Here is a 13,041-nt window from a genome sequence, read left to right as displayed (position 1 = left end):
ATCTCGCCACTCCAATCACAATCTGTAATCTCTACCTCCCACCTGACAGGCTGCCCACATCCCATGCCCTCACCACCCTTCTTCAACAACTCCCTTCCTGTTATTAGAGGACTTTAATGCCCACAACCCTCTTTGGGGTAGTCATACGACTACATCCCTGGGCAGGACAGTTGGAGCTGTTCTGGCAGGGCTTGACCTCAGTTTACTAAACACAGGCACTCCCACACACTTTAGTGTGGCCCGCAGCACTTCCTCAACCATTGACCTCTCCATCTGCATTCCCGGCCTTCTTCCCTTCATTCAGTGGGGCGTCCACGATGATTTATATGACAGCGACCATTACCCAATTGTTGTGACCTTCCTTCAGTGTGTCTCGCTCCGTCACCCTCCCAGGTGGGCCATATCTAAGGCTGATTGGGGTGACTTCTCTGCTTCCATCCTCCCTGTATTGCCACATGACAGTGTTGATGAATCTACTCAGACTTTGACTGCCACCATCCTTTCAGCAGCTTTTTCAGCAATCCCTTCTTCTTCAGGTCCCCCTGCTGGAAGATGGTCTCTTGGTGGACTCCGGAAATTGCTGCAGCCATAAAAGACCACCGCTGTGCTCTTCAACACTTCAGGCGACACCCTTCTACTGCTCTTCTTCTGGTGTTTAAATGACTCCATGGCCGGGCCCCCTACCTAATCAAATTTCAGGCATGGTGTTGTCTTTACCAATCTGGACTTTGTGGCAGAAAATTTCGCTCACCACTTTGCTCAAGCTTCGGCATTGGCTCAATAGCCGCCCACGTTACTTCTCCTGAAAGAGCGTTCAGGACAACTACCTTTGTCTTTTGTTTCTCACTGCTCAGAACCATATAATTCCCCATTCAGCAAGTGGGAATTTGCCAGCACCCTCGCCCTTTGTCCTAACACAGCTCCTGTACCGAATCAGATACATAACCAAATGCTCCAACACTTATCAGTGGCTGGCCACCATTGTATACTGACCCTCTTCAGCCGTCTGTGGGGTGAGAGGGTATTTCCTACCCAGTGGCAGGAAAGCATTATTGTTCCAGTGTTGAAGCCAGGAAAGCTGCCTCTTCAGTTGGGTAGCTACCATCCAATTAGCCTTACTAACACCCTCTGCAAGCTCCTTGATCATATGGTGGGTCGGCATCTGTTTTGGATCCTTGAAACCCGCGACCTTTTGTCTTCGACTCAAAAGTGGTTTTTGCTGTGGCTGCTCTATGGTGGATAACTTGGTCCACCTGGAGTCTCCTATCCAGTCGGCTTTTGCTCATCGTCAACACCTCCTTGCAGTCTTCTTTGATTTGCATAAAGCCTATGACACCGCCTGGCTCCACAACATCCTCACCACCCTTCACAAATGGGGCCTCCATGGTGCTCTGCCCATTTTTATCCGTAATGTCCTTTCTTGTCACTCTTTTCGGGTCCAAGTTGGTTTCTCTTACAGCTTTCCCCATCGGCAAGAAAGTGAGGTTCCACAGGGTTCTGTGCTGAGCATCCCTCTCTTTCTAATAGCCATTAATGGTCCGACAGTGTCCCCCTCTTTGTATGCTGACGATTTTTGTATCTACCTCACCTCCTCTGTAATGGGCGGTGCAGAACGCTGTCTACAGGGGGCAATCTGTCAGGTGCACTCATGGGTTCTCTCCCATGGCTTTCAGTTTTTGCTGGCCAAGACTTGTCGTGCATTTCTGCCGTCGCCATACAGTCCATCCCCATCCGGAACTGTTCCTCGATGGCCAGCGCCTCAAGGTGGTGGACACCCATCTCTTCTTGGGTCTGGTCTTCGATGCCGGTTGACACGGCTCCCTCACTTTCTCCAGCTGAAGAGGACGTGCTGGTCCCATCTCAGTGTTCTTAGGTGTCTATGCAATACCACCTGGGGTGCAGACCACTCTGTTCTCCTGCAATTGTATCAAAAATTGGTCCAGTCTTGTTTAGACTATGGAAGTCCTGTCTATGGTTCTGCATTGCCTTAAACACTGCAGATACTAGACCCCATACTACACTGTGGAGTCCAACTTGCGACTGGTGCCTTCTGGACTAGCCCCGTACTTAGCCTTCTCACAGAGGCGGGGATTCCACCACTGTGAATTTTGCTCCAGCAAAAACTGATATCTTATGTGCTCTGCATTCACTACACCTCCAAGCACCCTAATTATGGTCTCCTTTATCCAGACACGGAGATCACTGTGCGGCAGCGGCGCCCACAATGTCGCCTTACCATGTCTGTCCTTATTCAGTCGCTCTTTTCTGAGCTCCAGCAATTGCCTTTACCACCTCTCTTCTCCACTCATGCATGTATCCCTCCGTGGTGTGTCTCTCGGCCACAGCTCTGTCTTGATCTCACAATCGATTCAAAGGATTCTGTCCTTCCGATGGCTCTTTGCCACCAGTTCTCCTGTCTCCTTAGTTCTTTTCAGGGTTCAGAAGTGATCTATACTGATGACTCCATGGTTGCTGGCTGCACTGGTTTTGCTTACACCTATGTGCGACGCACGGAACTTCGTTCCTTGCCAGGTGGCTGTAGTGTTTTTACTGCAGAATTGGTAGCCAACTTGCGCGCACTGGACCATATCCACTCCTGCTCAGGACTGTCCTTCACTATATGTAGTTACTCACACTATCGGCCAGTGCTTCCCTCGCCATTCGTTGGTCATCGCTATCCAGGACTCCCTTTCTCTCCTTGCTCAACATGGATACTTGGTGGTTTTCATTTGGACCGCAGGCCTTGTTGGGATTCCTTGCAATGAACTTGCCAATCGACTGGCTAAATTAGCTACTACCAGGCCATCTCTTGCTATTCCGGAAATAGACCTTCGCTCAGCATTATGTCGTCAGGTTTTGGGCCTTTGGGATGCAGAATGGATCACTCTTTCTTCTCCGAACAAGCTCAGGGCAATGAAGGATTCTACAACTCCATGGCAGTCCTCCTTACGGGCCTCTCGTAAGGCCTCTGTCGTCCTCTTGGCTCCTCATCAGCCATATTTTTTTGACTCACGGTTATCTCCTCAGTCGTGAGGACCCCCTTCTCTGTCGTGGATCAATGTTGACTGTGGCTCACATCTTATTGGACTGCCCCAAGTTAGCCACCCTACAATGGACTTTCAACTTTCCAGACTCACTACCCCTGGTGTTGGCTGACAATGCCTCAGCGACGGATCTCGTTTTACATTTCATTCATGATGGGGGTTGTTATCGCTTTACTTAAGGGAGGGTTCTTCCACCTTATCGATGAGTGGAGGGGATGGCAGGCCCTCTTGCTGCCCCCTTCGCCCCGACTGGATTGGCTTCAACTGGGCTTGGTGGTTCACCCCGGATCTCTGCCTTCCCATTCCTTTTGTTACAGGGTCTGTTACATCTTGAGCGTCTCTCTTGTCTCCTGTGCTTCTTCCTTCCCACCCCTGTAATTAGTCACTTTCTTTCCATCACGTCTTCTTCTGCCCTTTTCCTTCCTTCCCTTAGTTTCTCATTTTATGGACATTGTAGTTGCCTCTCCTAATGTTGGATTTTTATCGGTTTTAGTTAATCTAAGGTCGGAGGGACTGATGACCGTGTAGTTTGGTCCCTTCTACATCCAACCAACCAATCCATACCAGGGGGGGGGGGGGGGGGGGGTTTCATGAGGGTCACTCTACCGCTGATAGTCCAGTGTCCCTAGAGTATTCCATCCGAACAGACTTTTCCATGTGCCAATGCCTGGCTCTCATCTTTTTTGATTTAAGAGAAGCTTATGACACGACCTGGCAACATCATATCCTTGCCACATATGAATGGGGTCTCGGAGGCCCAATTCCGATTTTCATCTAAAACTTCCTGTTGCTCCGTACTTTCCACGTCTAAGTTGGTGCCTCCCATAATTCCTCCATCCAGGAGAATGGAGTCCCGCAGAGCTATGTATTGAGTGTTTTCTCTAGTTTTAGTGGTCATTAATAGTCTAGCAGCAGCTCTGGGGCTGTCCGTCTCACCTTTGTGTGTGCATGCAACTTTTGCAATTCCTACTACTTCGCCAGTACTGGTGTTGCTGAGCGGTGCCTACAAGGAGCCATCCACAAGGTGCAGTCATGGGCTCTAGTCCACAGCTTCCAGTTTTTAGCTGCAAAGTCATGCGTCATGCACTTCTGTTGACATAGTACCATTCATATGGAACCAGAACGTTACCTTGATGATGATCCACTTGCTGTACTGGAGACATATTGATTCTTCAGATTGATTTTCAACACCCAATTGACTTGGCTTCTTTACCTTTGTCAGCTTAAGTGCACCTCAGTGCCCTCCGCTGCCTGAGCAACACGAACTGGGGTGCAGATCACTCTACACTGCTGCAGCTCTACAGAGCCCTTGTTCAATCCCGCCTTCATTATGGGAGTCTGGTTTATGGTTTGGCGGCACCCTCAGCATTGCAGTTACTAGACCCAGTGCGCCACTGTGGAGTTTAACTAGCGAAGGGAGTACTTTGGATGATTCCGGTGACCAGTGTGGTGGCTGGAGTCCCTCCATTGCAGAACAGGCATGCACAACAGCTCACCAATTACGTCGCACACATTTGTAGCTTTCCTGACCATCCAAATTACCGTCTCCTTTTACCAACCATGGTGGTTCATCTCGTGCATCGGCAGCCGAGATAAGGGATTACGATCGCGGTTCGCGTCGGATTGCTTCTGTATGAACTGGAGTCCTTCCCTTTACCACCTCTACTCCAGGTCCATTCATATAGACCTCCATGGTGTATACCTAGGCCGCAGCTTCTTCTGGACCTTTCACATGGCCCTAAGGACTCAGTTCCTCCCAAGGCTCTCCACTGTCACTCCCTTTTGACTCTTGACATGTACCGAGGCTCTGAAGTAGTTTACACTGATTGCTTGATGGCTGATGGTCATGTTGGCTTTATCTATTCTCACAGAGGACATATCAAACAGCACTCCTTGCTGGATGGCTGCAGAGCTGATGGCCATATCTCGTGCTCTTGACCATATCCATTCGCGCTCTGGTGAGTTGTTTCTTGTCTGTTGTGACTCCTTGAGCAGCTTACAAACTATTGACCAGTGCTACCATCGCCATCCTTTGGTAGCAACCCTCCAGGAGTCCGTCTGTGCCCTGGAACAGTCTGATCATTCAGTGGTGTTTGTCTGGACCTCAGGTCACGTTGGATTCCCAGGCAATGAACTTGCTGACACACTGGCCAAACAGGCTATGTGCAAACCACTTCTGGAGATTGGCATCTCTGAAACTGACCTCCGTTCGGTATTGTGCCATAAGGTTTTTCAGCTTTGGGAGACAGAATGGCATTACCTCGGTATGCACAACAAACTGCATGCCATAAAGTAGGCTACGAATGTGTGGAAGTCCTCCATGTGGGCCTCTTGCAGGGATCTGTGGTTCTCTGCCAGCTCCGCATCGGGCATGCTTGAGTGACCCATGGCTATGTCCTTCTCCATGAAGACCTACCTCAGTGTCAGTGCAGTGGCTGGTTGACATTGGCTCATATTCTGTTGCGTTGTCCTACTTTGGCTGCCCTGTGATGTAACCTTTGGTTACCGGACTCTATATTGTTAATTTTAGCTGACAGTGCCTCATCGGCTGATTCAGTTTTATATTTTATATATCGTTCTATCTAATTTTTAGCACGTGTTCTTTGTCAGTCTGTGTTCTCTACCCTAGTGCTTTTAGGCTGGAGGTTTTGATGTGCTGCAGAGTGGATGGCTTATCCTTTTTATTCTCATGATCAGCCAGACACAGTCATCTGCTCTCATTTTAGTCCCTTCTATCTGTTTCTTGCATGTCTCTGTGGTCTTCTTGTCCTGTTTTGTCCATTGTAGTGTTTGTTGCCCTTCTGTTGTTCTTGTGTTCCCCCCCCCCCCCCCCCCCCCCCGCCTGGTTTTCTGCTGTGAGTCTTGTTTTTCTTTGTCTTTCCCTTGTGGAGTTGTTTCTAGGAACAAGGGACCAATGACCAGGCAGTTTGGTTCCCCCTCCCCCCTTTCAACCAACCAACCAACCAACCAACCAACCAACTACCATACTTATATCTAGAGCACGATTATTGTTTACATTATTATTCACATTAATCCTAGGTACACAGGTGTTTATGGGTAAGCAACTGCTTGAGTCACTTTTTAAAAGTACCCCCATCAACATCTTAAGATGATTTGGTAATGAATTATGAGGATCAGCTCATGTGACATACAGGCTGTTTGCTTTTCATCTTCTGTTAAGTACATGAAAGTCTGTTTTATACCTTGTACCATGGTTTTGAATTTGTGTTCCAGTATGTGACCTTAGTGTCTTCTTTCACTACTATAATGGCTTGTTGCACTACATGGCATAAACTGTGAGAATATTGTAACTGGTAAACAGGCTTTTACAGAATGTACCATATTTCACTTTTGCTGCAATTCTCAAGGCTTTCTTCTGCAGTTTGAAACCATTTTCATATTAGTGTGACAGTTCCTGACCCAAAGTACTATTCCGTAAGATAAGAAAGGTTATACTGATCCAAAATATACAGTCCTTGGGGTTTCAGAATTTAGTTGAGAATTTAGAGATGATGATAACCTCTCCTTAATGCATGTAAATGTTGTTTTGAGACATGGTCAACTTGTTGGTCCCATGAAAGTTGGTCTTATATGAACCAGCTCAAAAATTTACATTCTGAACAGGTTTTCGACAGAAACCCATCATTCGCAATATCTTGACTGTTGGGATCACTCAGTTTAAAGTGAATAATATTTATTTGTTCTGTGTTAACTTTTTAGTTGTCTCTTTCAAAGTGAGCTGTTGCCTTTTCAATAAAGTTTTGGATCTCTTCACACACCAGATATGTCATCAGTATACATAGTGATGAGTAGAGAACCTGAGAAATCATTTACATAACATATGAATAGGAATGGAGCCCTGAGGAACACAGCCATGTCCTCTCCAATATTTCTCCATTATTATATACTGGATGCCCCTTCCTAAGAGTCATCAGGCACATTTTCTCTGGTGTTGCAGCAGACATATGCTATATCTCTTTTGCAACTTATAGATGGAATCAGTCCAAACAAATGCTGCTCATCTTGTCTTTCGTGTGACACCCAGCATTGTTAGCCCACATCTGTTTTTTTTACCGTTACAAAGAAAATCATTTTTAAAGTGGAATTTTACATGTTATTCAATAGGGCAGTCCCGAATTAGTTTAGGGAAATATTCGTTTATTCTGGTTCATGCCAAATGCTAGTGCCATGCAGTGGCACTGCTCAGTCACTGTTGTAGTACTGGTTATTCATTGTGTGTTACAATCAAATTCATACATATTAGTAAAAGGAGCATCAGACTAGACTAGTGGTTTTTTAAAATTTAGGGCTACTCTATCAAATGAGCATGTAAAATTCTTCTTTAAAAATCGTTTTGTGTGTAATGGTAAACATACCGACACCACCTGTCACCACTGGGCATTCCACAAAAACCTGATGAGCAGTATTTGTTTGGGCTGACTCCAGCTACACACTGCAAAAGCAAGATTGCAAATATCTGCTGAAGCACCAGAGAAAACATGCCCGACAACTCTTAGGAAGTTCCTCCTGTATAATTTGCATATGCTATTGTTTGACTTTTAAATATGTTTGTAGAATTGCATTAGTTTTCCAGTGATACCACTCATTGCAATTTTTTTGCACATCATGATGTACTGTATCAAGTTTTTGAGAGGTCCAGGAGTACTGCTGCTGCTTGGTATTGTTCGTTTATTTTTACAAGTACATAATGGACACTTTGTACTGCTGCTGATGTGATACTTTGACTTCTTCTGAAACCATGGTGGAAATCACTAATGTTTCAGCATTATTCCAGTGTTGCAAGACTCCTTTTAACATTATTTCCTGAATCAGTTTCCCAACTGCTGGGATTGGGGCAATAGATTTGTAACTATATCACATCCATTTTGACAAATTAACAGGGCAGTATTGTAGTTGAGAAATGTTTTTAATGTTGAATTGTGAATGGTATCATCGACCTTCAATTATTGAAGCTCAAAAAGAGTGTGCGTGCGTGCACACGCTGCGTGGTCTGTGTGTGTACACCCACTGATGGCTGAAGAGAAATGAATTCAGTTGTTGGGTGTGAAAAAGTATAGGGCTAAAGAGAAGGCCTAAGAGTGTTAATTTGAATGGTACTATGCATACATATGTGCGTGCACACATGCATTTATGCACACATAGGACCGTTCAAATTAACACTCGTGGGCCTTCTCTTTAGCCCAGTACTTTTTTACACTCAAGAAGTGAGTTCGCTTGTGTTGATCAGTCAGTCTACTATGTAGTGTGATCTTTATCATTTCCTGATTGATTGCTTCTTAGCCCTGTAGATTTGATGATAATTATTCCTTAAGGTCACTTTCTATTCATGTCCATTGGTTGAGTATGGTAGTCTTGTTTTTCAAGACTGTGTGAAACTGGTGAGTACGCCTCTTTGGTACATTCTTTCCGTGTCTGGCTGCCCATACATACTGTAATTGGAGTTTCTATATTTGCATATGCATTTCTGCATGTGTCTTGGGTGATGTATTCAGAATTTTATTCTTTGTCATAAGATTTACTCTCATAGTTTTACATTATTATGCTTTTAATTGCACTTTAAAATTTTTTTTGGAAAGTAAATGTGTCTAATGTGTAGATTTATTCAGTTTCAATAACTGTTGTATGGTATTAGACTTTTAGTGTGAGGACAGGTGATATTTTATTACAGTCTTTGTTAACTGAAATGTAGTTTCTATTTTCTGAAGTCTGACTTTTATAGAATCCTTTTTGTAAAAATTTTCAGTGATACATTTACGTAGGTATCTAGATTATTTAATGCAGAATATTTTGTTGTTGCCAGTTTTGATTGTACAGGGTGTTTTGCATCAGTCATGTTTTTGTGACAGTGGTAGTCTAATATTTCCAATTTCAAGTTTTTTTCTGCATTTGTTATGTCTTAAGCAATTAATGCCATGTCATCAGCATAGACTAGACAATATAATTTTACATATTTGGGCTTAGGTCTCAGTAAGTGTGTTGATGTTCCTGCTTTCCCGAATCCCTTCTCTTCCCAGGGTGCAGTCGAATAAGAATGGGATAGGGTATCACATACTCACGCTAAGCCCTCTCATAACTGTGTGTCTTGTGAAAAAAAAGACTAAAACATTGAACAATGACACTTTGAGTCAAAACTATGATCCTGTTCATGTCCATTCAGGTGTAGACCCTCAGCAAATGCTTCCCTACTATTGATAACGGCAGTCGATTGTTTTGCAGGGAAGTTTTTCTCCCTTTGATGTCTAAAATATAGAAAGAACTATATTTGTATAATATTTAAAGTTAACTTTTCTGTTCAGGATTTCCCAACGTAGATTGAAAAACTTCCATGTTGCATTTCATTTGTGTCAATACTGCACAAGAATTGGAATTTTTGCTCGATTTCTAGCTAGCTTATTTTTGCACTGTCAAGTGTATGTGTATATTTTCAGGTATTTGAGTGCTGGATTAATTCTAATTTTCTTTATTCCATTAACAGCTTGGGTAGGCACTATAACCCACAGAATACAACCCATGGTGGTCCACTTGACAATGCAGGATGTAGAGTAAGTATGCAATTAAGAACGATATTGATGAATAATACTGATTCCATAACAGTATGTGGTTGTAGATAAGTCAAGTAAATGCATGTTGAGACACTACAGGAAGCTGGTCAGTCATAGCTCCCCCTTTTCTCTGCGGGGGGGGGGGGGGGGGGGGGGAGGGGGGGTCAGGGCAGGAGGCAGTGGCAAAGTAATAAAGATGAAGTAGAGGTGATGTGATACATGTGGATATTAGGGTGGCAACAAAATTAATGAGTGGGCTACATAAGCATATTGTAAAACAGTAACGTGTAAAGTGTTCCGATTACATTATAAACAAAGAAATAGAAAATTGTTTTACAGTAGATGGTTGTGATGATACATGGCAGTACGGCTATTGTTGATTAAACTGACAGAAAAAGTTGCATTCAAAATTATAAAATACATATGAAATCAATACACATTATTCAAAACTGGCACTCATAACATCATATGCAGAATAAAAGCAGTATTTTTATCTGTAAAATTGATAGTTAACTTAATCAGAACTATTCCTCTGTGTCTAATTCTGTCATTTATCTGATGTTATTTGAGTGGCAGATCTTGTATATGTGCTCTTCATTATTTTTAGTGAATCGGTGATAACTGTTGTTCATAAAATTAAGTTCCTAGATTACACATTGATGGATAAAAATGTGAAGCACCCAGAAAGAAAGGAGGGGGGGGGGGGGAAGGAAACTTCATGTGTTGAAAGCTTATGTGATTTTATTTCAGCGATTACAAAGTCAAGTCAAATTTACAAAGAACTTGCAGTATGCCCCCACTTATTAGTGTAGCATTGCACTTCCTCTGGCCATGGATGCATGCAGTGATTCAGTTGGAAAGGATGTCATAAAGACGTACCCTCTCCCTAGGCAGCTGTTGTAATTGATCATTGATAGGCTAGATACTGGGACAAATTTGACATCCGAGTTAATCCCACACATACTCTATCGGGAACAGATCTGGAAATCTCGTTGGCAGTAGGAGTACCTCAGCATCTTGCAGACAGTTCATATACACACTTCATTTGTGAAAGAGCATTGAAAAATGGTACCACAATACTGTCACATGAAAGGTAACACAAGAGGATGCAGGATGTTCATGATGTACCATTGTGCCATCAGAGTTCCCTCAATCGCTACAAGCCGTGACCTGAAGTCATATCTGATGGCTCCCTACACCGTGACACCAGGAGTAACACTGCCGTGCCTCTCCAAAACATTGGAAAAATAGGACCTCTTCCCAGTTTGCTGCCATACGTGCCAGTGATTGTCATCCAGGGTAGTCAGAACCACGATTAATCACTGAACATAGTGTGACACCATTAGTGGTCAGTACGTACTTTCTGGTCATGGTACAACTCCAAACACAGTTTAGTCTTAAAGGTATTCTTTGCATTGGGTGGGAATTCCCTAGTCCAACTGCTGCCAGTCTCCAATCAATGGTGTGAGATGAGCCAGAACGTTTCAAGAGATCCATTCCTTGTTCTTGGATGGCAGGTGCAGATGTGAAGGCACTTATTGCACAATATAGGCGTAGTAGACCAGAACCTTGATGATGAGTTTGCCTACCCTCACATTCCCATGCAGTCCAACATCTGACCACTGTTACATCCAAATGTCCCACAAATCTGAATATTGCATGAGTCTAACAGCCAGCCAATTGGAGACTGACAATGAGAAACATTCCAAACTCTGTCAGGTGCTGATGAGCTGTCTACATGAGAATGCAACATCTCCATGTCCTTCAGCTATCGCACAACATTTGACACAGTTCACACCTCTTATTCTCCATCATCTTGACAAGACTAATGCACTCTAATGGCTGTTTTGCCTGTCACAGAAAATTGCAGCTCTGATCACCTAAATGTGCACTGGTGAAGTGTACATTTACAGAGTTACATTGACAACTGATTGTGTCTTCTGGGTGCTTCACTTTTGTCAGGCACTGTAGAGACAGAGAACAGGTAACATTATGAGGCCTGGAATAACATTTTTTTGATACTAGAAGAGAGAAGTGTCTATTTACATTGCTTTAATAATTCTTTTGTGCATAATATGTGTGCTTTTGTATGACCTGCTTCAAAAGGTATGAAGTGCGTATAATGAGACTGACTGCCAAGACAAGGTCTTGTCGTTGATTAAAGGAAAAGATAGAGAAAATGGCATCAGCAATATACAGCAATCAGACTGTAGTTTGGCACAGAAGTAGAATCCTATGTGTTGGGAAGGGGGGGGGGGGCTGTGTCATGAACAAGATAAATGAATAATGTTGATATGAAATACATGCTAGAATGCAATGTATTGATTACCTGTCAAATCTCGCCTGCATCAAATGTACTCTCACGATCTGGGTTTCAACTTGATTGGACATTTTCAATCCTTACTACATCTGGGATCCAGACAGATTTCAGAATTACAAACTACGTTGCCAGATATGATTGCTGTACTCATGCCACACTATCAAGCTTATTTAAAAAATCAGGCATCCTGAACAGTGCCTTTGGAGACAGTTACATGCTTAATCTCACGAGGAGCAATATTTTGTGTTTTATTTCTACTCCACAAGACCACTGTAACACTGGCACACAATTATACAGTACATAGCTATGTTTAATGCATAATAATGAAATAATAGTAACAATAACAGTAAAAAGTTTCTCACTGACCATCAATTCTTGAGGATGTCAGTTGAAACTGTATTTTGCTGAATGATGTACTATTTTCTGTGCAGTAGGGTATATGCTTGCCATACATATATTGTTTCTCTGTTCTGTGTTCATTGAATAGTTATATTTATCCATGTCAAATTAATGTGTGCTGTGAAAAGCAAATCACATGTGCTTGAGATTACCTGTTTAAGAATCCACAGCATGTTAAATTGTGCCTTACATGAACTTTGTGAATTAACATTGTGTGTGGAAGATGACACAACTTTAATCTAAAAATATTCTTGGTGTTTGAATTGTGTCTACCATGAAATAATACATCATTTCAAATGGCCAAATAGAAGTATACAAAGTGAAACAGGCCAGTGGTGGACAGTATTTTGAATGTAGAAGTAGCTGGTCACATATGAGCATCTTCCATAAGAGATTGCCATTTATCCTCTGTTCAGAAAATTTGATTGTCTACTTCATTAATCATGCCATCATGTTGTAAGGTAGTAGAATGTCACACATAACAAAATTAAATGTGAAACACTGAATGTATTGAATACTGCTGTAATTGAGTCAACCTGTTAGGTATGAACCAGGAACTGATATCCAAATGCAATGTTGTAATGCTTGCTTTCCATAAAGTTACCATATGTTGGTATATATGGCATATATATTCATAAACTGCTTGTTTGCCAATATTCCATCTCCAATAGCTGCTGAATCCAAAGACTTTCTGCACCTAAGACAGCCACAGTAA

The 13,041-nt window shown here is 43.0% G+C and overlaps 1 protein-coding gene across 2 annotated transcripts in view; it reads left to right on the top strand.

Moving 5' to 3' along the window:
• LOC126299495 (copper chaperone for superoxide dismutase) overlaps positions 1–13,041 on the top strand; it is a 95,528-nt gene that overhangs the window by 61,912 nt on the left and 20,575 nt on the right. For both annotated transcript variants that reach the window (XM_049991440.1, XM_049991441.1), the window contains exon 4: positions 9,541–9,607. In XM_049991440.1, the coding sequence (XP_049847397.1) occupies positions 9,541–9,607 (67 nt within the window). The remainder of the gene's footprint in view (positions 1–9,540; positions 9,608–13,041) is intronic.

Source organism: Schistocerca gregaria, chromosome X (genome assembly GCF_023897955.1).
Source record: "Schistocerca gregaria isolate iqSchGreg1 chromosome X, iqSchGreg1.2, whole genome shotgun sequence".
NCBI classification, from domain to species: Eukaryota; Metazoa; Arthropoda; class Insecta; order Orthoptera; family Acrididae; genus Schistocerca; species Schistocerca gregaria.
Note: the sequence above shows the minus strand (reverse complement) of the source record. Positions and strands in the feature narration are given on the sequence as shown.